The 25,639-nt window shown below is 35.0% G+C and overlaps 2 protein-coding genes and 1 long non-coding RNA gene across 3 annotated transcripts; all 3 read left to right on the top strand.

The window, feature by feature from the left end:
* Window positions 1-208: 208 nt before the first annotated feature.
* On the top strand, window positions 209-7,574 carry LOC124449720. The gene is made up of 3 exons (XR_006949534.1): window positions 209-328; window positions 7,148-7,232; window positions 7,299-7,574. It is a non-coding gene; the product is annotated as an uncharacterized LOC124449720 (long non-coding RNA).
* A 420-nt stretch (window positions 7,575-7,994) lies between these two features.
* LOC124449009 (tetratricopeptide repeat protein 28-like) lies at window positions 7,995-17,509 on the top strand (the record flags this gene model as incomplete). The annotated part of the gene is made up of 11 exons (XM_046999951.1): window positions 7,995-8,460; window positions 8,797-8,920; window positions 9,047-9,292; window positions 9,923-9,965; window positions 10,401-10,595; window positions 10,735-11,112; window positions 11,550-11,556; window positions 13,428-13,558; window positions 14,933-15,247; window positions 16,277-16,702; window positions 16,955-17,509. Coding segments are annotated over exons 1-11 (2,886 nt in total), but the record flags the coding sequence as incomplete, so codon positions are not given.
* Window positions 17,510-17,774: 265 nt separating this feature from the next.
* LOC124449675 (serine/threonine-protein kinase/endoribonuclease IRE1-like) lies at window positions 17,775-25,639 on the top strand. The gene is made up of 3 exons (XM_047000629.1): window positions 17,775-17,810; window positions 23,952-24,661; window positions 24,753-25,639. Exons 2-3 carry the CDS (start codon window positions 24,005-24,007, stop codon window positions 25,359-25,361), a joined length of 1,266 nt encoding a protein of 421 aa, XP_046856585.1. The 5' UTR covers window positions 17,775-17,810; window positions 23,952-24,004; the 3' UTR covers window positions 25,362-25,639.

Here is a 25,639-nt window from a genome sequence, read left to right as displayed (position 1 = left end):
TGAAATAAAAGTTCCACAATCTGATATTGTAAATTTTCATGTATAAGACGAACTCTTAATTATGGAGCTAAGGTTTTTTTGAACAAACTCCCAAAATACCAAGGAAACGGTAATAAAATTCAAACATGTTAATAAAAACAATAAAAATCATAAGGCCGTATCTTTGCTTTACATAACAATAAACTTTTTAATTTTTTGAATTAAGTTGCACAAAATAATTTGCCACGTATCAACTCAAAGGACGTAACCATTTGACGCTTAACTTATCAGAACGTTAAGAAATCTGAAAGATCGAATGTTCAAAGCTTCAATCGTCGACCAGTAAAAGGTTTGTAAGACAAAAGACAAAAAATTATCGTGTGTGTTAACGATGTATAAATGAGATCTTAAATAAAAGTTGTTCGTCAAATATAATTAATGCACTTTTCATAAATATTAGTCTCAACCTAGTACTATAAAATGACATCATAGATACCCGTAGCAACTTGTGATCCTGTAGTTGTACACCAATTAAACAAAGTTACAAATACAAACAATTTGCTTACCAAAAAATCGCTGTCATCTAAAGGAAGTCGTGTTTATCGTGATGTGCTTGCTTGCTAAAGAATTTAAATTGCTTGCTAGCATGCAATTATATTTATCTTTGGGTCCGGACGGTATATTTATAAAATATGTGTTATTTCATTATACTTGTGATGATATGAAATGACATTTATGAATCAAAAAGAAAATTTGGTTTGAAATTGCATATGGACTCATGCATGCCATCATTGATATTTTAAATGTTTAGTCGTTTTGTAACGTTGCAATTATCTTTCGTCGAGCTGTTGACGCTAAGGTGATACATGCAAGTTCATATCATTAAATAAATAAAACTGAAAAACTTTGATTTCTGATTTGAAAAAACAGAGCTTTTGGACCACATTTTGGTGTACAGCAGAAATTCCTATATAATTATGCCACGTTTGAGGCTCTTCTCGTTAAAATTAGACCGATTAACTAATTAAAAACTAATTATTCAATTCAATTACAGCAATGAACATTTTTGTATTCTGGGTATGGAATCCTTTTAACTTGTGATTTTGATAAACTTAACTTTTGCCACCTTACGAGTCAATTCTGATTACCAGAAACAGCTTGTAGTTAAATATACTTAAAAGATACAACCAAACATTGAACTTGATGTTAACAAATCTTTAGAATTTCTACAAGGCTACAACAAGAATTTTCTATCACCTTCCCTTCATTTGATTTATCAGAATATAATGAAATGTCACCTTATCCAACTGTGAGATTTACTTTTCCCAACATTAGAGCAAACAAACGCATATTTTAGATAAGACTTAGTCTATTTCGCGAAATGAGGATCTTGTAAAATATATATTAAGAGACAAAATACAGAGGTCATTCGTTTGCGAATGACAAACAACAATAACAGTAGGGTCCAGGCACCTTATTAATCAACGACTATCCCATTATGCTCTATCCCCTAAGTCTTTTCGAGTATAAGAAAGGGTAATATAAAGTTGTTCTTTGATATTTGTTCATCCTCTCAATTTTCTAACAGCCCTTTCTTGTTGAAATCGAGTAATCTGCGTAGAGCTAGTAGTGCTTTCTTGCTAGGCTTTGTGGTCACTGGTGTGGGTTCTCTGGCATCCTCGAGTATCTGGTGGCCGCTCTTGTACAGGTGTGAATTGCCGGAGAAATTTTCTGTTTCGTAGTGTAATTCTGTTGGATCCGTCGACTTTGACGCGGTATTGATCGTGTTGAAGGACTTCGATGACTGTTCCAGTATTGTCCCATTTCGTGAGGTACGGTCCTGTTTGGTTCTGTATTCTTACGTGATGTCCAATGGACAGAGGTGGTAATCTTCTTGTGTGTTCTCACCAAAGTTCCGCCGCTCTCATGTGGCGGTTTCGTAAAGCCTCCTCTCGAGCATCTAGTGTTTCACTCCAGGTTGCGTGTTGCCTATAACAGCCGGGGGAAATTGGTATGAAAGCCTTAATAAGTCTACCGAAGACGCTTTGTGCCGGTGATAATTTCGTATCGGTATCGGGCGTTTTACGATATTGTAGAACAGCAATTTGTAAGGCGTTTGTGTTGAGGCTACCAGTTGGGCCGGTGTTGTTCGCGATGAGGCGTTTCACAGTTTTAACTGCAACCTCGGCGCGACAATTTGAGTGCGGGAATGCAGCGGAGGCGAGGCGGTGGTGTACCCCCCTTATTTGAGGAACTGCCGTATTTTGACGGTGGTGAATTCTGGTCCACCGTCTGTAACGCATTCGTTCTGGGATCCCAAAGGTGGTTTCGCACAATCTGTGCGAAGTGCTGGTTCACTTTCTTAAAACTTCACACTAACGATGGGAATGTATTTTTAACACTTCAATAAGATATTTAAAGTGTTGTTCATGATTTTACGTTCCAAGCGTTGGTTCTTCGCGATGCGTGATGATTAAATGGATCTCGATAAGATTACGGACAACGTCAATCCTAGAAATGCGTTTTCGAAATTTATTGCCTTCTGCAATACGACTCTAAATCATCAAATTTGTATGACCAGTTCATACAACAATAACGTCAACTTTTCTGAACTCCCGAACCAACGCTTGCAAGCTATAGTTATGTATAATTATTCGAAAGTGGTTTTTGGGCGTTTACATTTGACGCGCAACTTCGCCATTCCGTTTCTCCCTACATCCTACCTCTATGACGCATTGCGGTGAGGATGTGCTCTCTTAACATAACTATGCTATTTTACATGGATTTAATATCCTGTATATCTTATAATCTATAATAAGACACAGTCACACTCTACATAATTTGACATGACAATTTACAACACAATCCCCACCTTGATTAGTCCCACTAATCAAGCATACTCTGAGTCTTCCATTCAGAATCAAGAGCAGCGGCTCTCTTGCGTCTACCCTCATGTTTTGCCTCCCTTCCTCTCAGTCCTTTTCATTCTCTTTTTGCTCACATTCTCTTTCGTCGTGCTTTAACTCGGTAGGAAAGAGCTTTTGGACGGGACAATTGAGGTGAATGACTTTACCGTTCTTAACTAGCCTGACCTTAGCGCTCTTACCACCCCATCTCTCCCTAAAAACAACTCCTCTATTACACCTGTCTTCCAATTTCCTCTTTTCACAATATCCTCATAAACAGTCCCGACATCTCCCTTCTCTACTACCCTAATGGTATTTTCCTGGACCTGCTTATGAAACTCTCTTAAACCAACCAAATACTCTTTACGCCACCTATTCCAGAAATGCATTTATTTCTTACTCAAATACTGATACCGTTTTTTACAGTAACTCTCATCAGACTCCTCTTCACCAGACCCATCGCTTGGCATGGACAACAACCTTCTTCGGGTCACCAAATGCGACGGAGTTAGTGGTTCACTACCCACCTCGTCGTACGTATAAGTCAATGGCCTAGAATTTAATGTTGCCTCAACTTCTACCATCACTGTCAGTAGTTCGTCAATGTCAACCTAGCATTTCCTGATACCTTCTTCAAGCACCCCTTCACTGACCTAACCATCCTTTGAAAAAATCCACCCCACCAGGGAGCTCTTTCTAGATTGAATTTCCACTCTATTCTATTGTTTCCCAAATAACCTTTCACACTTGCATTATTATAGAGGTTTTTCAAAGTCTTAATTGACTGTTGCTTTGAACGTTTTTGCGTCGTCTGATACCATTAATGATGGGGTTCCTCTTTTAGCTGAAACTCGTCTAAGACACCTCATGAATTCATCCGCAGACAAATCATTAACTTGGTCTAAATGTATGGCCCTAGTTACGCAACAGGAAAACAATGCGATGCATACTTTGTCTGTCCCTCCTGATGTATTGTTCACATGCGGTGGTCCAGCAAAATCTACCCCTTTCTTCGAAAATGGTTCCACTTGCTCCACTCTGAATGCCAGAAGGTTTGGTTCGTTAGGTCTATTATATGGTTTACCCTCTAATTTCTTACACACGACACATTTGTTGAGAATTGATTTTACCTTCTGTCTGCCTTGTGGAATCCAGAACGTTGACCTTATCTCTGCTAAAGTTGCCCTAACTCCGCTATGATGTTCGTTTTTGTGGCAATGCTCAACTATTAATTCCGTCAATCTACCTTCCTTTAGTAATAAGATTGGAAACTTCGTTTCCTCTTCCAAGTCTGATTCTGCTAGCCTACCCTGACATTTTAGTAACCCCTCATCTTGTACTACCTTGAGTTGTACCTCTAACTGCTTGGACTTATCCTCCTTCTTTAGCCTGTTTTGTGAAGCCTTCAACCAAAGTTTTTCTGCTTTGCTTATCTCCTGACTCCCTAATTCCGTGAAGGTTAAATCTTCATGTTTCCCTCTGATCCTAGCGAGCAAATTCCTGACAAATCGTGCTACCCATGCCGTTACCCGAAATAACTTCTCAACCCTATTGTACCTCTCTATAGAGATCACGTTCTGAATACCTATTTCTTCGTTAGTATCTACTACTAATAGTGCCGTTTGCTTTTCTTCTTCTTTACTCTCCTCAGTTACGCCTACCTTTGATTTCGGCCATTCTCTTTCTACGCTACTCAGCCACCTTGGTCCTGTACACCAACGTGATTCTGCAAATTGCGCCATGTGATTCCTAAGCGTGGCGTTGAGTAAAAATGACGAAGCATTTAATCCAAACACTACTCTGCAAAACCAGGAAAAAACAACCTCTAAATTGGCATTAGTCGCATCTCTAACCCACAAAAATCTTAAATAGTCCCGGTCTGCTTTGTCTACTTCTACGTTCAAAAATGCTTTCTCTATGTCTCCTACCAAGGCCACTCTGTTCTCCCTAAATCTGATTAATATATCAAACAACAACGGTGTTAATGATAGTCCTACATGAAGACAGTCATTCAAAGAAGTCCTTTTCTTACCCTCCTTTGATGATGCATCATACACTATTCTTAGCTTAGTTGTTTTGGCTTCTTTACGTATCACCGCTTGATGGGGAAGATGATGAACATTCATTCTCGGTTCTGACTCGTCAACCCTTTCAATGACTCCCATTTTTAGTTGATCCCTGATAATTTTATCAAATTTTTTTAACAAATCAGGCTCATTTGGCAAGCGCTTAATTTGCTCTTTCATGCGTGCCAAACTATTGGCATAGTTACTTGGTAAATGCTCATGACCCTGCTTCCATGGCAATTTAACAGAGTACTTATGCCCATTAAACTCAATTTTATCTAACTAGGCTTCGTGCACATCGTCCGTTTCCCTGACCCCAAGTGTTTCTAAATCCCACAACTTGTTCACCTGCCTGTTTATGCTGTTTGTATTCTGCGTTGCAGTCTGCGAAACTAAATTAACATGTGCGTTATTGACTTTCGAGCTCCCTTTCAGTGGACCGCTTACAACCCATCCTAAAGAAGTATCAATCGCAACTGGCTCATCCTTTTTGCCCCTAAATATTTCTCCTTTCTGAAAAGCCCAAAGGTTATCTGCTCTTATTAAAACATCCACTTCCAACATCTCCTGCTTCAAACTTACATCTGACAAAAACAAATTTTTCAAATGAGAATACTGCTCCTTAGCCACCTCAATATGCTCATTTTTTACTGTACAAATACGAGGAACTACTAATGCCTCTAAACGAATTTTGCAATTACCCCTAACTGATGCGACCTCGCATTGACGACCCACGTCATCTTACCTTCATTTGTTCTACCACCAAAGGTGTTGACCTTTAGCCATTCCCGCCTTGCTACATTAAGCTTCGCATCTTGTTTTGCTCTGTTTGTCACAAAAGACTTCTGACATCCCGAGTCAAAAAGCATACACACTCTCTTCCTATTCTCACCTACAAGAATTACTTGCGCAGTCTGCAAGGGTACCCTAGTCTTTGTACTCACATGCACGTTACTCACATTTACCTGCTCTGTTTTCTCTGCGCTACCACTCTGTTTTTCAGCCTTCTCTTCTATCAAGTTAGGTATTCTATCAAAGATTTCTTTTTAAATCTTATTGTTCCAGATTTTAAATGCACGCTTTTGATAATCTTGGTAGCTTTGCAAATGCCTTTTGTTGATGCTAAGGTTTATTTATGAAAAGTTTTGTCAAATTAAATAATTAAAAAACTGAAATTTTCTGATTTCCTCATCAATCTGATATTGAATATCTTTATAACTTCATCAAAACAGTTAGGCAATCAAAGAATTCTGGACGTCACGTGATACATCAGTGAAAACACAAGCTGTGCATCAGCCGTTTCTTACGTCACTTCTGGCATTCAAGACAAAGACAAAACGTATATTTCAATATGAGTTTGGAAGCTCTATAGTTGTCCTTATTCAAGCTAAAGCTTGATTTATTATGTCCTCTGAATGACAGCTCTTTTTTAAACAAATGAAAGATAATGCTGTCAATATTTGTCTTCTTTTTCTGCCTTTTATCCTCATTATGATGCTTCACAGCTTCTCTTCTTGTGTTTCAGAATAAAACCTCCTGGTTAACATCCTTGTCCATAGTGTTTAACACATGCAAATTTAAAAAAAAGTAATTTCATTTTTTATGAGTCTCGAAAAAGTTGCAAAATCATGCTTTATTATACATTCGAGTTTACGTAAATGATCCCCTCAAAACGCGTTATTTTATCAACATAGATTAAAAATTCTCATTTCATATTAAAATTTATTTAAAATAGTCATTTATTTGCTTCAGATTTTGCTTAATATTCTAGTGGTTCATGGTCTTAAAATTGATGAAAAATTTTACCATTGCCAATCAATTATCGTATATAGCCTAAGAAAAACAAGATCGTGTGTTACAACATGTTGTAAAACAAATATATTTACAAATTCAAGTTCTATTAAATGCGTTAGACTCTATGAAATTAAATAAACATAAACCTTAGTAACTTTAAAAAAGGCTATTAGCTACAACATTATAACATATTCTTAGATACAGATGCATGACATTCACAAATGAGTATGCAAATATTGAAATATATATTCTTATGTCTGTTTTGTAACGCAAGCTTTAAGGTAAAATATCATATTTTTAAAATTTTTCTAAAGGTTGTTTGACAGGATACTGCAGTTGGTAAAAGCTGTAGCATATATGGTCTCTGTCATTATTAGTTTTCAGCTTCTTTTATAATTTCAGTACGTTTCAGGTGAAGTTAAATCAATTAACAAACAATGTTGATTTCGTCATCATGTAAATTCGGACTTCATTGGAAACTGATAAGGTTTGCATTGAATTTTTTGAATTGCTTGATTTTTATCTTGTTGATATATACAAAATTTTTCTACAGATGGAATCGTCAGGAATAAGAAATCTGTCGTACATTCAGCAAATAATTAATGTGGTACAAAAGGAACTTGCTAAGTTTTTCATTAAACAATGGAATTCTCGTTACAAATCAACTAATGGAGAATGGGATGATACACAGAACAGTGGTAACAAATTTTACACTTTGGAAGCAGGAAGAAAAATAGACCAAAAAACACGACAAAAATATCAGGATGGAGACACTAGTAAGTGGGACTGTACGATATTATTTGATACAATAATTTTTTCAAATTCAATTGGAAAATATCTTGACAAAAAAACAAAGGATGCTGTTCGTGCACTTCGTTGTGAAAGAAATAAATACGCACATTGGTATGAAAGGGAATGCTCAGATGATGATTTTGATGAAATAGTCAATATCATTGAAAAATCATTTCATGACATGAAATTTTCTCTCGATGAAATCATTGAAATAAAAAACCATCGAATTTGTTTTTATTCATTCGAAGTTCTTCCTTCAAAACCTAATCATTTTTTCGTTGAACGCACCGAATTACGAGATAAAATTATAAAAGATCTTGAAAAATTAAGGAATGATAACAATGATAAACTGACATATTTTTACATCACTGGTAATCCTGGCTGTGGTAAATCTCAACTTGCCAGACAGGTTTGTCAAAAAATATCGTGTGATTGGAAAAATAAAACTTTATTTGTAATGACTCTCAATGGAAAAAATGAGGAATCTCTTTTAAAAACTTACTGTGAACTTGGATACCGTTTAAACTGTGACAAGTATACGATTAAAAGATTTGAAGATGAAAACTGTTCTATTACAGTCAAAGTGAAGAACCTGAGATCGTTAGTATCCACACGATTAAAATTCTGGCACAATTGGTTGATCATTGTAGACAACGTGGTACAGCTCAGCAAAATTTCTTCGTTACTTCCCCAAGTAGGTGATCCCAAGTGGATAAATGGACAAATCATAGTAACCATCCAGAACACAGATGCCGTACCTCAAGACGATGAGTTTAACAAACATATTTCTATCAGAAGTGGAATTAATGATAGGGAATTTTTTCAACTGTTGAAGCATTACACTATTGAACATGCTGATGATCAATTGTTAAATGAAGTATCGCACGCATTAGATCGTCAACCGCTGGCTTTGGCTGCTGCAGGTTATTATGTCAGTCGTATAAACAAAAAAAACGGCTCATTTACTTGGAAACAATATTTAAAGAAAATATCTTCAGAACAAGAAAAAATGGACGCCACTTTTGTTAAATTGAACTTGGTATATCCTAGAAGTATGTTACAAGCTTCTCTTTTAGCTGTCAGACAAAATGCTGAAGAGTCCTCAATATTGGCAAATGTTATTAACTTTTTCTCCGTGATATCGTTTGATCCTATACCACAAGACATTATTATTTGTTATGTTCAAAAAATAGATTCCAAACACTCAAAGGAAGATATATCTCTTTCTTTAAAGGACTGCTCATTGTTCTTGCATTCAGAAAATAATGACATTAGTCTACATCGTATTGTTCACAATGCAATTATTGTTTATCAATCTGAACATTCAAATGAAGAGCATGAAATGGAAAGTAACGCTGATCAAATATCTAAAGCACTTTACATGTTTAAAGAAAGAGACGACGAAATCAAATTGATGCCACATCTTGAAAAAATTGTTCAATATTTAAAGACGAACAAGACAAAAATCAACATGAATACTTTACAAGTTTTCCAATATTTTGTTGAAAGATTAAGACATTTTGGAAAATACAACCTTGCTCTTGAACTATTGGATAAATTTAAATCAGAAGAATCTTGTAATGACAAAGCTTGGTTGTTTAGTATCTTCGGTCTTTTATACTGTGACACCGGGAAGTATAGCAAAGCTATATTACATCATCAAAAGGCTCTGCAAACTCGAAAACAATTGTTAGGTCCAAAGCATGTTGATGTTGCTGGGACTTTAAACAATCTTGCTAATGTGCTTGAAAAAACTAGAAACTACAACAATGCTATCGTGCATTACAAAAAAGCTCTAGAAATTAAAAAACAATCGTTAGGTCCAAATCATGTTGATGTTGCCACAACTTTAAACAATCTTGGTATTGTGTATTATGATATTGAAAAATACGACACAGCTATAAAGTTTTTCGAAAAAGCTCTAGAAATTCGAAAACAATCGTTAGGTCCAAATCATGTTGATGTCGCTAGGTCTTTAAACAATCTTGGTTTGGTGTTTACTGATACTGGAAACTACGACAAAGCTAAAGAGGTTCACGAAAAATCTCTGAAAATTCGACAACAATTGTTAGGTCCAAATCATGTTGATGTTGCTGTTTCTTTATACAATCTGGGTTTGGTGTTTGAAAAAACTGGAAACTACGACAAAGCTGCAGAGCTTCACGAAAAAGCTCTGGAAATTCAAAAACAATCGTTAGGTCCAAATCATGTTGATGTCGCCACATCTTTAAACAATCTTGGTATTGTGTATTATGATATAGGAAAGTACGACAAAGCTATAGAGGTTTACGAAAAAGCTCTGGAAATTCGAAAACAATCGTTAGGTCCAAATCATGTTGATGTCGCCACATCTTTAAACAATCTTGGTATTGTGTATTATGATATTGGAAACTACGACAAAGCTATAGAGGTTCACGAAAAAGCTCTGGAAATTCGAAAACAATCATTAGGTCCAAATCATGTTGATGTCGCCACATCTTTAAACAATCTTGGTGTGGTGTTTAAAAAAACTGGAAACTACGACAAAGCTTTAGAGTTTTACGAAACAGCTTTTAAAATTCGAGAACGATCGTTAGGTCCAAATAATGTTGATGTCGCTGGGTCTTTGAACAATCTTGGTATTGTGTATTATGATATTGGAAAATACGACAAAGCTATAGAGGTTTACGAAAAAGCTCTGGAAATTCGAAAACAATCGTTAGGTCCAAATCATGTTGATGTCGCTGGCTCTTTAAACAATCTTGGTTTGGTGTTTAAAAAAACTGGAAACTACGACAAAGCTATAGAGGTTCACGAAAAAGCTCTGCAAATTCGAAAACAATCCTTAGGTCCAAATCATGTTGATGTCGCTGCGTCTTTAAACAATCTTGTTTTGGTGTTTAAAAACACTGGAAACTACGACAAAGCTATAGAGGCTCACGAAAAAGCTCTGGAATTTCGAAAACGATCGTTAGGTCCAAATCATAATGATGTCGTTGCGTCTTTGAACAATCTTGGTTTGGTGTTTAAAAACACTGGAAACTACGACAAAGCTATAGAGTTTCACGAAAAAGCTCTGGAAATTCGAAAACAATCGTTAGGTCCAAATCATGTTGATGTCGCCACATCTTTAAACAATCTTGGTATTGTGTATTATGATACTGGAAACTACGAAAAGCTATAGAGTTTCACGAAAAGCTCTGGAAATTCGAAAACAATCGTTAGGTACAAATCATGTTGAAGTGGCTACATCTTTAAACAATCTTGGTAATGTGCTGAACGAAATTGGAAACTATGACAAAGCTCTAGAGCTGTACGAAAAAGCTCTGGAAATTCAAAAGCAATCGTTAGGTCCAAATCATCTTGATGTCGCTATGTCTTTAAACAATCTTGGCATTGTGCATTATGAAACTGGAAATTACGACAAAGCTATAGAGTTTAACGAAAAAGCTCTGGAAATTCGAAAAAAATCGTTAGGTCCAAAGCATGTTGATGTTGCCACATCTTTGAACAATCTTGGTATTGTGTATTATGATACTCGAAAGTACGACGAAGCCATAGAGTTTTACGAAAAAGCTCTGGAAATTCGAAAACAATCGTTAGGTCCAAATCATGTTGATGTCGCTGCGTCTTTAAACAATCTTGGTTTGGTGTTTGAAAAAACTGGAAACTACGACAAAGCTATAGAGGTTCACGAAAAGCTCTGGAAATTCAAAACAATCGTTAGGTCCAAATCATGTTGATGTCGCTAAGTCTTTAAACAATCTTGGTTTGGTCCTTGAATATCTGGAAACTACACAAAGCTATAGAGGTTCACAAAAGCTCTGGAAATTCAAAAACAATCGTTAGGTCCAAATCATGTTGATGTCGCTGCGTCTTTAAACAATCTTGGTTTGGTGCTTGAAAAAACTGGAAACTACGACAAAGCTAAAGAGGTTCACGAAAAGCTCTGGAATTTCGAAAACAATCGTTAGGTCCAAATCATGTTGATGTCGCTGCGTCTTTAAACAATCTTGGTTTGGTCTTTGAAAAGTTGGAAAGTACGACAAAGCTATAGAGTTCACGAAAAAGCTCTGGAAATTCGAAAACAATCGTTAGGTCCAAATCATGTTGAGTCGCTGCGTCTTTAAACAATCTTGGTTTTTGTTTAAAATATTGGAAAGTACGACAAAGCTAGAGTTTTACAAAAAGCTCTGGAAATTCAAAACAATCGTTAGGTCCAAATCATGTTGATGTCGCTAAATCTTTAAACAATCTTGGTTTGTGTATTATTGAACTGGAAACTACGACAAAGCTATAGAGTTTTACGAAAAGCTCTGGAAATTCGAAAACAATCGTTAGGTCCAAATCATGTTGATGTCGCTAAATCTTTAAACAATCTTGGTATGTGTATTATGATACTGGAAACTACGACAAAGCTATAGAGTTTTACAAAAGCTCTGGAAATTCGAAAACAATCGTTAGGTCCAAATCATGTTGATGTTGCTGCATCTTTAAACAATCTTGGTTTGGTGTTTAAAAACTGGAAACTACGACAAAGCTATAGAGTTTACGAAAAGCTCTAGAAATTCGAAAACAATCGTTAGGTCCAAATCATGTTGATGTCGCTCAGTCTTTAAACAATCTTGGTATGTGTTTGAAAAACTGGAAACTACGACAAAGCTATAGAGGTTCACGAAAAGCTCTGAAATTCGAAAACAATCGTTAGGTCCAAATCATGTTGATGTCGCTATCTTTAAACAATCTTGGTATTGTATTAATACTGGAAACTACGACAAAGCTATAGAGTTTTACGAAAAAGCTCTGGAAATTCGAAAACAATCGTTAGATCCCTATCATGTTGATGTTGCTGCATCTTTAAACAATCTTGGTTTGGTGTTTAAAAACTGGAAACTACGACAAAGCTATAGAGGTTTACGAAAAGCTCTGGAAATTCGAAAACAATCGTTAGGTCCAAATCATGTTGATGTCGCTGCGTCTTTAAACAATCTTGGTTTGGTGTTTGAAAAACTGGAAACTACGACAAAGCTAAAGAGGTTCACGAAAAGCTCTGGAAATTCGAAAACAATCGTTAGGTCCAAATCATGTTGATGTCGCTGGGTCTTTAAACAATCTTGGTTTGGTGTTTAAAAACTGGAAACTACGACAAAGCTATAGAGTTCACGAAAAGCTCTGGAAATTCGAAAACAATCGTTAGGTCCAAATCATGTTGATGTTGCTGCATCTTTAAACAATCTTGGTATTGTGTATTATTATGGAAACTACGACAAAGCTATAGAGTTTTACGAAAAGCTCTGGAAATTCAAAACAATCGTTAGGTCCAAATCATGTTGATGTCGCTCATCTTTAAACAATCTTGGTATTGTGTATTATGATACTGGAAACTACGACAAAGCTATAGAGTTTTACGAAAAGCTCTGGAAATTAAAACAATCGTTAGGTCCAAATCATGTTGATGTCGCTGCGTCTTTAAACAATCTTGGTTTGGTGTTTGAAAAACTGGAAACTACGACAAAGCTATAGAGTTTCACGAAAAGCTCTGGAAATTCGAAAACAATCGTTAGGTCCAAATCATGTTGATGTCGCTGCATCTTTAAACAATCTTGGTTTGGTGTTGAAAACTGGAAACTACGACAAAGCTAAAGAGGTTCACGAAAAGCTCTGGAAATTCGAAAACAATCGTTAGGTCCAAATCATGTTGATGTCGCTGCGTCTTTATACAATCTTGGTATCGTGTGTTATGATACTGGAAAGTTCGACAAAGCTATAGAGTTTTACGAAAAAGCTCTGGAAATTCGAAAACAGTTGTTAGGTCCAAATCATCTTGATGTCGCTGCGACTTTAAACAATCTTGGTTTGGTGTTTGAAAAAACTGGAAACTACGACAAAGCTGCAGAGCTTCACGAAAAAGCTCTAGAAATTCGAAAACAGTCGTTAGATCCAAATCATGTTGATGTCGCTGCGTCTTTACACAATCTTGGTGTGGTATTTGAAAAAGTTGGAAAGTACGAGGAAGCTAAAGAGGTTCACGAAAAAGCTCTGGAAATTCAAAAACAATCGTTAGGTCCAAATCATGTTGATGTCGCTGAGTCTTTAAACAATCTTGGTTTGGTGTTTGAAAAACTGGAAACTACGACAAAGCTAAGAGGTTCACGAAAAGCTCTGGAAATTCGAAAACAATCGTTAGGTCCAAATCATGTTGATGTCGCTGCATCTTTAAACAATCTTGGTGTGGTGTGAAAAACTGGAAACTACGACAAAGCTATAGAGTTTTACGAAAAGCTCTAGAAATTCGAAAACAATCGTTAGGTCCAAATCATGTTGATGTTGCTGTTTCTTTAAACAATCTTGGTTTGGTATTATGAAACTGGAAACTACGACAAAGCTATAGAGTTTACGAAAAGCTCTGGAAATTCAAAACAATCGTTAGGTCCAAATCATGTTGATGTCGCTGCGTCTTTAAACAATCTTGGTTTGGTGTTTGAAAAACTGGAAACTACGACAAAGCTATAGAGTTTCACGAAAAGCTCTGGAAATTCGAAAACAATCGTTAGGTCCAAATCATGTTGATGTCGCTGCGTCTTTAAACAATCTTGGTGTGGTATTTGAAAACTGGAAACTACGACAAAGCTAAAGAGGTTCACGAAAAAGCTCTAGAAATTCGAAAAAATTGTTAGGTCCAAATCATGTTGATGTCGCTGAGTCTTTAAACAATCTTGGTTTGGTGTTTGAAAAACTGGAAACTACGACAAAGCTATAGAGTTCACGAAAAAGCTCTGGAAATTCGAAAACAATCGTTAGGTCCAAATCATATTGATGTCGCTGCATCTTTAAACAATCTTGGTGTGGTCATGAAAAACTGGAAACTACGACAAAGCTATAGAGTTTTACGAAAAGCTCTAGAAATTCGAAAACAATCGTTAGGTCCAAATCATGTTGATGTTGCTGTTTCTTTAAACAATCTTGGTATGGTGTATTATGATACTGGAAACTACGACAAAACTTTAGAGTTTTTCGAAAAAGCTCTAGAAATTCGAAAACGATCGTTAGGTCCAAATCATGTTGATGTCGCTGCGTCTTTAAACAATCTTGGTTTGGTTTTTGAAAAACTGGAAACTACGACAAAGCTATAGAGTTTCACGAAAAGCTCTAGAAATTCGAAAACGATCGTTAGGTCCAAATCATGTTGATGTCGCTGCGTCTTTAAACAATCTTGGTTTGGTTTTTGAAAAAACTGGAAAGTACGACGAAGCTGAAGAGATTTACGAAAAAGCTCTGGAAATTCGAGAACAATCGTTAGGTCCAAATCATGTTGATGTCGCTGAGTCTTTAAACAATCTTGGTTTGGTGTTTGAAAAAACTGGAAACTACGACAAAGCTAAAGAGGTTCACGAAAAAGCTCTTGAAACTCGAAAACAATCGTTAGGTCCAAATCATATTGATGTCGCTGCATCTTTACACAATCTTGGTGTGGTCAGTGAAAAAGTTGGAAAGTACAACAAAGCTATAAAGTTTTACGAAGAAGCTCTAGAAATTCGAAAACGATCGTTAGGTCCAAATCATGTTGATGTTGCTGTTTCTTTAAACAATCTTGGTACGGCGTATTCTGGTACTGGAAACTACGACAATGCTATAGAGTTTTACGAAAAAGCTCTGGAAATTAAAAAACAATTGTTAGGTCAAAAACATGTTGATGTCGCTGCGACTTTAAACAATCTTGGTTTGGTGTTTGAAAAAACTGGAAACTACGACAAAGCTGCAGAGCTTCACGAAAAAGCTCTAGAAATTCGAAAACAGTCGTTAGATCCAAATCATGTTGATGTCGCTGCGTCTTTACACAATCTTGGTGTGGTATTTGAAAAACTGGAAACTACGACAAAGCTAAAGAGGTTCACGAAAAGCTCTAGAAATTCGAAAAAATCGTTAGGTCCAAATCATGTTGATGTCGCTGAGTCTTTAAACAATCTTGGTTTGGTGTTTGAAAAACTGGAAACTACGACAAAGCTAAAGAGGTTCACGAAAAGCTCTGGAAATTCGAAAACAATCGTTAGGTCCAAATCATGTTGATGTCGCTGCATCTTTAAACAATCTTGGTTTGGTCATGAAAACTGGAAACTACGACAAAGCTATAGAGTTTTACGAAAAGCTCTAGAAATTCGAAAACAATCGTTAGGTCCAAATCATGTTGATGTTGCTGTTTCTTTAAACAATCTTGGTATGGTGTATTATGAAACTGGAAACTACGACAAAGCTATAGAGTTTTACGAAAAGCTCTGGAAATTAAAACAATCGTTAGGTCCAAATCATGTTGATGTCGCTGCGTCTTTAAACAATCTTGGTTTGGTGTTTGAAAAACTGGAAACTACGACAAAGCTATAGAGCTTCACGAAATTCGAAAACAATCGTTAGGTCCAAATCATGTTGATGTCGCTGCGTCTTTAAACAATCTTGGTATGGTGTTTATAATACTGGAAACTACGACAAAGCTATAGAGTTTTACGAAAAGCTCTGGAAATTCGAAAACAATCGTTAGGTCCAAATCATGTTGATTTCGCTGCGTCTTTAAACAATCTTGGTGGTGTTTGAAAAGTTGGAAACTACGACAAAGCTAAAGAGGTTCACGAAAAAGCTCTAGAAATTCGACAAAAGTTGTTAGGTCCAAATCATGTTGATGTCGCTAGTTCTTTAAACAATCTTGGTTTGGTGTTTACTGAAACTGTAAACTACGACAAAGCTAAAGAGGTTCACAAAAAAGCTCTAGAAATTCGACAACAATCGTTAGGTCCAAATCATGTTGATGTCGCTGCGTCTTTACACAATCTTGGTGTGGTCTTTGAAAAAGTTGGAAAGTACGAGGAAGCTAAAGAGGTTCACAAAAAAGCTCTGCAAATTCGACAACAATTGTTAGGTCCAAATCATGTTGATGTCGCTGCGTCTTTAAACAATCTTGGTACGGTGTATTATGATACTGGAAACTACGACAATGCTATAGAGTTTTACGAAAAAGCTCTGGAAATTAAAAAACCATCGTTAGGTCCAAATCATGTTGATGTTGCTGATTCTTTCATCAATCTTGGTAATGTGTATTATAATACTGGAAACTACGACAAAGCTATAAAGTTTTACGAAGAAGATCTAGAAATTCTAAAACAATCGTTAGGTCCAAATCATGTCGATGTTGCTGTTTCTTTAAACAATCTTGGTTTGGTGTTTGAAAAAACTGGAAACTACGACAAAGCTGTAGAACTTCACGAAAAAGCTCTAGAAATTCGAAAACAATCCTTAGGTCCAAATCATGTTGATGTCGCTGCATCTTTAAGCAATCTTGGTGTGGTGTTTGATAAAACTGGAGACTACGACAAAGCTATAAAGTTTTACGAAGAAGCTCTAGAAATTCGACAACAATCGTTAGGTCCAAATCATGTTGATGTCGCTGCGACTTTAAACAATCTTGGTTTGGTGTTTATTGAAACTGGAAACTACGACAAAGCTAAAGAGTTTTACGAAAAAGCTCTGGAAATTAAAAAACAATCGTTAGGTCCAAATCATGTTGATGTCGCTGCGACTTTATACAATCTTGGTTTGGTGTTTGAAAAAACTGGAAACTACGACAAAGCTGTAGAGCTTCACGAAAAAGCATTAGAAATTCGAAAACAATCGTTAGGTCCAAATCATGTTGATGTTGCTCATTCTTTCATCAATCTTGGTAATGCGTATTATAATACTGGAAACTTCGACAAAGCTATAGAGTTTTACGAAAAAGCTCTAGAAATTCGAAAACAATCGTTAGGTCCAAATCATGTTGATGTTGCTGTTTCTTTAAACAATCTTGGTTTGGTGTTTGAAAAAACTGGAAACTACGACAAAGCTGTAGAGCTTCACGAAAAAGCTCTAGAAATTCGAAAACATTCGTTAGGTCCAAATCATGTTGATGTTGCTGGTTCTTTCATCAATCTTGGTAATGTGTATTATAATACTGGAAACTACGACAAAGCTATAAAGTTTTACGAAAAAGCTGTGGAAATTCGAAAACAATCGTTAGGTCCAAATCATGTTGATGTCGCTGCGACTTTAAACAATCTTGGTTTGGTGTATTATAAAACTGGAAACTACGACAAAGCTATAGAGTTTAGCGACAAAGCTCTGGAAATTCTAAAACAATCGTTAGGTCCAAATCATGTTAATGTCGCTGCGTCTTTAAACAATCTTGGTAATGTGCTTGAAAAAACTGAAAACTATGACAAAGCTAAAGAGGTTCACGAAAAAGCTCTGGAAATTAAAAAAAAATCTTTGGGTAAGAATATATACAAATTTCATAGTATAATGCAAAAAAATTTCTTCATATTGAATTTAAAGTCCTAGATTTAAGTGGTTCATTGACATACAAATTGTTTCATGTGAGGACTGGGTTGTTCATTTTAGTTGTAGACAAACAAAAGAGCTAAAGCAATAATTAAAACCAGTTGGGATTCATATTTACATTAATCAACAAAAAGAATAATTCAAAAATCTACCTATAAACTAAAAACATATACATAAAACCCGCTCTAAAGAACAGTGAGATGGAAACAAAACATTTTAATCAAACAAACATTGCCCAAGATTTATAACAGCTGTAAACTCATTGTTAGTTGTAAAATTAAAATACAACATTGCACCAATTTAGAGATAATAATATTCCTTATACCTGGAGTCTATTTCAAAGTGACTCCTAGAATTAAAGCATACATTTAAATCTTATAACATATACGTATCAAAATTTAAACACACCTTGAGTCTTTGACATCTTAGAAAAATTTATATTTCACCAAACCCAGCTCTGTGAAAATTATGTCATCAAAAAATCATAGACTGAAAAATTGACAAACATTGGAAATAATTCAGGATGATTTTAGAACAGATATATTTCAGCATGCTTATGCCATTTTCAGTGTATTACTTCTTACAGCAAGAAAATATTATATCATTTATACATGTCACAGATATTAAATTACAGGATTGAAAGTAGAAATTTTATTACGAGTTAAATTTAGACTTATAATGTATTTGTTTACTGAGATCTAGTTTTATCAAGTTGCTTAATATAAAACATAAATAAATGATTTGAGCAACAAAGATAGCAAAAGCTTAACAAAACATGTATCTACATATTATCAAATCGTGGTCTGTATGAAATGTTTAACTGCTATTTTGCTATTAATAAATTATTGAAACTACATTGACATAGCGTGACTGACATTGATACCAAACATTATTATAGCAATTCAAGTCATTATGTTTCCTGCAGGATGTTTCCCTAACTTTATAAAGGTGTTGCAGATGATTTTTTCAATTCTTAGATCCCTTGCAGTTCTTGTCTACTAATTCAAAAATATCATAGCGATCACTTTTTCTCGCTCGTCTATTTTCCAGGAATACAGTTCAATTTCTTTTCATAACTGACAAAAACGTACGACGACGAGTTGATTGTTTAATGAAAGTATAGCTCCGAGATTGAAGTAAACAAGCCACATATCGCGATAAAATTTCTATGTTTGACCGATCTTTCTTAATTGCCTTGACTCCGTAGGGAAAGGCAGCCTTCTCAACAAATTGAGTGATTCGGCAAGGATTCCATATACATTAAAGGAAAGAATCGTCAACGAGAAATGAATTCGAACTTCGAAGTAGCTATTAATTAAGTAACCATTCATTTGCTCTGTTTAGGAACAAAATTCGTCGATTTTCTAGGCTTTTGGGTGCTTGCATATTCTTTAGGAAACTTTTGAATATATATATATACTGTGTATGACGATAATGTATGATAATAATTCCAAACTTTTCTTTAAAATCCATAAGTAATTAAACAACAACGCTAAAAAATGTGTTAATGTTTGTGTCTGTTTACAATTTTCGTTCTTTGACAGGTTGCATAAATTCGTATAACTTTGTAGTAGTTTTCTTGTCCTCAAAACAGATAGCTAAAAGTAACGGATTTTAGCAACCTTTTCTTATAATTACTAAGATACTCGACAGAGATTGGCGACAACAGTTCGTTAACACTTATCAATGTCTGAATTCATTACAACGCCCTTAATTACCGAGTGTGAGGTCTTTACGTAGAATTATCGGACTGAATTTATTTGTACTGACCGATACCCTTAGGGAGAGGTTTGTGATAAAAACAGAGGTCCGAGATTTCTCAATAAAGACCGAGCAGTCGAGGTTAGTAAAAGTCAATTAGCTATATGGTATTATTTGTCCTGAAATGAAGCTTTCTTTTCTTTTTTCATTCTTGCTGTTTTGCAAGGACTGGCTTTCACTCCTCTAGTTTTTGCCAGCAGAAAATATATAGTTTGAAATTGTGTCTCCTAGATAATAAAACCCACTTTTCTAATGTTCTTTTTTGACTTCCACACATACCATGGTTTTTTGTTTTGTGTTTATTTTCGTTTTACAAAACATTTGCTGTTTGCTTCATAAAATTTTGGTAAAACACAAGACAATAGACACTTCGTACATAGTAAACATTATTCAATCTAGATAAATAATGTTTACTATATACAGTGTCTATTGTCTTGTATTTTATCAAAATTCTCTTTGGCAGTCGTAATTTCTGAAGTTTGTTTATCTACATTTATTGGTAAAATTACGCCTAATGAAAGCTGGTTCATTACGTGAAAATATATACTGCCCCCTCAATCTTTCCAATTGTAAGGTCATTTTATTACTTGAAAATGTCAGTCATGTAAAACAGTGCGTAATATATGTATACGAAATTTTGGTACTAATGCACAAAACGACATGCATTATATAGTTTTAAAAAGTTACTATCCCAAATTTCCAATTTATTTGTGTTATTTCTTTTCGAGTGCTAGCTGTAAATTCATTTTTTTACTTGTTGTTAAAATAGAAATACACAGCTTGTGTGGTTAAATTCTTTTTATAAAGTACTCAAATTAACTACATTTCATAAGTTGTATTGAAGAAAAAGTATTATAATAAATGGACTAAAACCTTTTAAAATAAATCTTAAAGTGATGTACACCATACAAGTCGACCCTGCATTTTAGAAGTGTTCATGTTAGACCAACTGTTGGAAAAGTGTTTGTGTTTGATTACGTTAATTACTATTTTCTTTGTTAGAGTACAGGAGATTGGTCGGAGTATAACTTTTTTCCAGATAGAAATTAATTTTTTTTGCTACTGGTTTACAGCATCGATAGTGTTGAAACATTTAAGAAAACATCACCAACTAATTTTCTTTGAATACATTCTTCAATCAACCTTTTACATTAACAAATATTATGAAATATATGAGTTTTTTTCATCACATGTCTAAGCAACACTGAATGGTAACATTTGCGGCTGGTTTAATCTGTTTTAATCATGACATTAAAATCTTGTCACTTTACAATTTGTACTTGAAGCACGTTATCATTCAGTTGAAATTAAGATGATCATGAGGTGATAATGACATCATGCAACCTATTTTTTTAAAGTAACGTTTATTTGTATAAACGTGAGTATGACAGTATATACAAAGGATAGTTTGTTGAGAAGTTTTTATAACTTCTCAACAAACTATCCTTTGTATATACTGTTATACTCACGTTTGCACCACCATGCATGCAATACCTAGCTAATGACATTGAAAATCATGCAAAGAACGGCCACCATCAAATCGACTTGCTTAATATACTTCAATAAATAAAAATTCCTATTCATTGGAAGTAAAATACCTCAAAATCATATGGAAAATGAATCAGTTTCTCAATGTCTACATTATGTTTTCTCATTTGTCTACATTATGACAAATGTAGCATTAAATTTCACATTTATTAAACGATCATCTAAATTCTAAACTTACTGAAAATTACATGTTTTTTTGAGCTGTCTCCTTGCTAAATATACTTCTTTAATGTGAACATCCACAAAGATAATTTTCCAGCTTAGAACTAAAATTTGAATACTTTTAACTTACAATTGCATTTTAAAAGTTGCATAGAGCATAAACTTTGCTGTATCAGTTCTTTCTACAAGAAAGTTTCCAAAAAATATATAAGCAAATAACGTTACTAATCGCAAAACATAAAAACAACGACTTTATTCATTGATTTCAAAACATTACTCCCACTAATCTCGAAATAAACAAATATAATTATTTGGACTTTATTAGAAGAGCAAGTGAGTCCAAAAATCTTATTTATGATTCATACTGTGTCTTAATTGATGATTTTCAACTGGCTTGATGACCACCATTAAAAAGTGCACGTGAATCTGACCAAGGGACTTACGACTTAAACCCCAAGATTAAGCAGGAATAACGCTGCTGCTGAAATACCGCTTACAGAACTCATTGGCTGTATCATGTTTACTCAGATATTTTAGCACGGACCACTGTTTAGAGGGCCGAAACTATAACTTTTAATGAAATGGGAGAGGGGTGTTTAATAACGCTGCTGCTGAAATATCGCTTACAGAACTCAATGGCTGTATCATGTTTTCTCAGATATTGTAGCACGGACTACTGTATAGAGTGCCGAAACTGTAACGTTTAATGGGGAGGGAGCTAATCATATCTTCATTTGTGGTCGAATAATATCTTGTGAATGCCAAATTCTTGTGAAAGTCAAATGAACTGAAAAATATGGCAAGAATTTGAATGGCTTACTTTTATCGTATTGATAAAAAAATTATTGATATGGCATGATTTCTTTTCTTCTTTGGTAAAAATTTCATTAAAACGGAATTTTCCTTGAATACTCAGGCACATGACAGACAAATTGTTTCTTACAAATAATCATCATATGTTGGATAAAATAGTTAAATACTGCAAATAACCATATTTATTTTAGCAAGGGGAAAATGATACCAGCAATGCTGCACGAGAATGAGAAAAAACACGAGGTAGAGCTTTAGTTTACGGGGATAAAGATAACAAGCGTCACTTTACTAAGGTGCATTAGAGGAACAGTACGTATCAGATATCAAAACAAAGTTTGAGAGAATAATATTTGTGGATTTGATTGCATTTCAAGATTAAAAGTTTAACAGAAAACATGAGAAAGTTCATCCGGTAAGAGGGTGTTTAAATGATCCTGACTTCACTAACTGGAATTCAGCAAGGCGTTAAGGCGTTAAGGCGTTAAAGCGTTATTTGGCAAGTGGAAACAAGTCGGTACTTACCATGAGATAAATCTTCTTGAGGAATTTCACAACATTTTGATTTAATAACAGAGCAAAAAATTTAAAATTGAAACAACCAGTTTGGCCTAGATTTAGAATTTCACCATTCACCAGGAATGACTTGTGGCCTTTCACAAACAATTGTAATTTTTAAGCTTGAAGTTTTTCCCCCTTTAACGGCCTCGAAATCATTTCACGTTGTTAAGCGCCACAAGTCGTTCTCGTTAACATTTTCCAATTACGCCAATTTGGTTGTTTTCATTTTTAAATTTTTGCGTAATTATTAATTTAGTTAAATGAGAATGTTATGAAAATGCTCGAGAAGATTTATCTGTTGATGAGTATTGAATCATTTCCATTTGCCAAAGTCATTTAAAGCTTTGCTCAATCTCGGCTACCGGATCATGCATTTAGCCCCTAAAAGACGAGTGTAAAAAACATGCTCTCAAAATTTTAACTTAATATGTTTAAAAAATTTAAGGTTATTCCTCGACGAAAATCAATAAAATATTTGAATAAAAAAACTTTTTGTAATTAATTTTTTGGTATAAGCTAACCTCAATGTTACCAGATTTGATTGCACAATTAAGAAATTTATGCTATGTCTATCATAAGTAGTTATTAAATGAAGATATGATCTTCGCACTTTGCTGGACAATTTAAGCAATTGTCTCATGAACCTAAAAACTTCAGGTGATTCAACGGGATTCGAACCCATGACCTCTGCGGTGCCGGTGCAGTGCTCTGACCAACTGAGCTATGAAGTCGCACAGTTGTGAGCAGGTCAACCGGTAACCGCAGAGGTCATGGGTTCGAATCCCGTTGAGTCACCTGATTTTTTCAGGTCCTGAGACGATTGCTTAAATTGTCCAGCAAAGTGCGAAGATCATATCTTCATAATTTCAATACCGCACTGCATAAAACATTCATACGACATTCCTTTCACGAGAAAACATGAGCCCAACAATATTGACCTACTCACCACTGTGTGACTTCATAGCTCAGTTGGTCAGAGCACTGCACCGGCACCGCAGAGGTCATGGGTTCGAATCCCGTTGAGTCACCTGATTTTTTCAGGTCCTGAGACAATTGCTTAACTTGTCCAGCAAAGTGCAAAGATCATATCTTCATTTAATTTCAAACACCGCACTACATAAAACATTCTTTCATATAAGTAGTTATTGATAAGGATTTTAAAAATATGCGGTGTTAATATGCGTTTCTTTTACCCATGCATGAATTTAATTCTTTTATCGAATTTTTTTAGAATCAAAGTTTCAAGAGTGGAAATACAATGATAAATCTAAGAGCCATAAAGAAATGTTTTCAAATTTGCTTAAAAGTGCACGCAATGGCAGTGTAGAGGTTGAACAAGTGAGTGATGTACGTGTGATTTTTTCGGATGATTTTTGCATCGGTAAAGGAAGTAACGAGACCCGTGTTTTTCTTGGACTGGGAAAGGATGGTTACGGCAAAGCAGTGAAACGAATACGTCGAGACAACTGCATGAAGCTTGCACAGAAAGAAAAGGAAATTTTAAATCAATTCAACGCAAAGAAATCGAAATATGTTGTGAATTATTCATTCTTAAAAGAAGATACTGGAACGGAGTATGTCTATTTAATATTAGACTTATGTGAAGAATCGTTGGAGAGTTATGTGAAATCTTCTTCTCTTAGTGATCTTCAAAACGCTCTTCCCAAAATTCTCAGACAAATTTTGCAAGGATTAGCTGATCTTCATAGTGGCGAAAATCGCATTCTTCATCGTGATTTAAAACCTACCAATGTTCTCCGAGACTCACAAGACAACTTTCTGATAGCTGACTTTGGCATTAGTCGAATATTGAAGGATGATTCTACAACATATGAAAGCAATACTTCCATGGGAACTTTGCATTGGATAGCTCCTGAATCATATTGCGAAAATGATGATTCTGTTGATAAAGCGCGTTACAAAAGAAGGTCTGATGTATATGTAAGTGTAGGTTGTAAGTTGTATTTGTAAATTGTAAAGAAACTCAATGTTGTGAAATTGCATTTTGATGTAACGCTTTTTATTATTTTAGAATGCAGGGATGGTAGCATATTATGTAACAACAAAAGGAAAACATCCCTTTGGAATTCAACGGTATAGACTGGACAACATGCTAAGGGGAGACCTTGTTGGTTTGAAAGAAATCAAGGATGAAACACTAAAGGACCTTTTGTCGTGGATGTTAAAGCTAAAACCTGAAGACAGACCATATTCTAACGAAGCATTGAAACACCCGTTTCTCATGTCAGAGGATGAGAAGTTTGAAATGTTAAGTAAAGTTGGGAACCTTCAACAGATTAAGAAAAATGATCCCCAGTCAAGTGTCGCTCAACAATTGAATAGTGAATCCGTACATTTGAAAAGTCAAATGGATTGTGATGTTTATGATTATTTGGTGAATGGAAGGGCCTATAAATCTTTATGGACAGAATGCTTAAGACTTATTCGAAATATTGATCAGCATTGGGACGATCGACCACGACCTCTACCACAACCAGAACCATTTTATAAGATTGGCGATTACAGGACGTATTTTCTCCGAACATTTCCTAATCTCCCTGTTCGGGTACATGCTGCTGTCAGGTCAAATGAAGAATTGAAAAACAAAGCAGAACTTAAGAAATTTTTCTATTTTAATTAAAGCGAACTACATCAATAAACAATTTAGATACAACAGTACCTGTAGGGGGTAAAAAAGTAGCAATTAAGAAATCATTGATGCTGTAGAGATCTTATTTTATAGATATAAAGAAAAACAGTTTCCACGACGTATTTAGATGATATTTCACCTCATTTCTGGTGAATCTATAGCCTGTGGTATTCATTGATACAATGTAATATACCTGATTATTTAATTTTTATTGTAAATTGTTTTGGAAAAAGACTGAAAGTGAATATGACATTAAAAGTTAACTTTTA

The sequence above is a fragment of the Xenia sp. Carnegie-2017 genome, unplaced genomic scaffold (genome assembly GCF_021976095.1).
Source record: "Xenia sp. Carnegie-2017 unplaced genomic scaffold, XeniaSp_v1 HiC_scaffold_23, whole genome shotgun sequence".
NCBI lineage: Eukaryota > Metazoa > Cnidaria > Anthozoa > Malacalcyonacea > Xeniidae > Xenia > Xenia sp. Carnegie-2017.
Note: the sequence above shows the minus strand (reverse complement) of the source record. Positions and strands in the feature narration are given on the sequence as shown.

Bases quoted from the DNA above. Each gene is read 5' to 3' on its own strand.
- LOC124449675 (XM_047000629.1), top strand. From the start codon at position 24,005: ATGTTTTCAAATTTGCTTAAAAGTGCACGCAATGGCAGTGTAGAGGTT. The intron at 24,662-24,752 runs GTAAGTGTAGGT...TTATTATTTTAG, and splicing joins AAAGAAGGTCTGATGTATAT to AATGCAGGGATGGTAGCATA.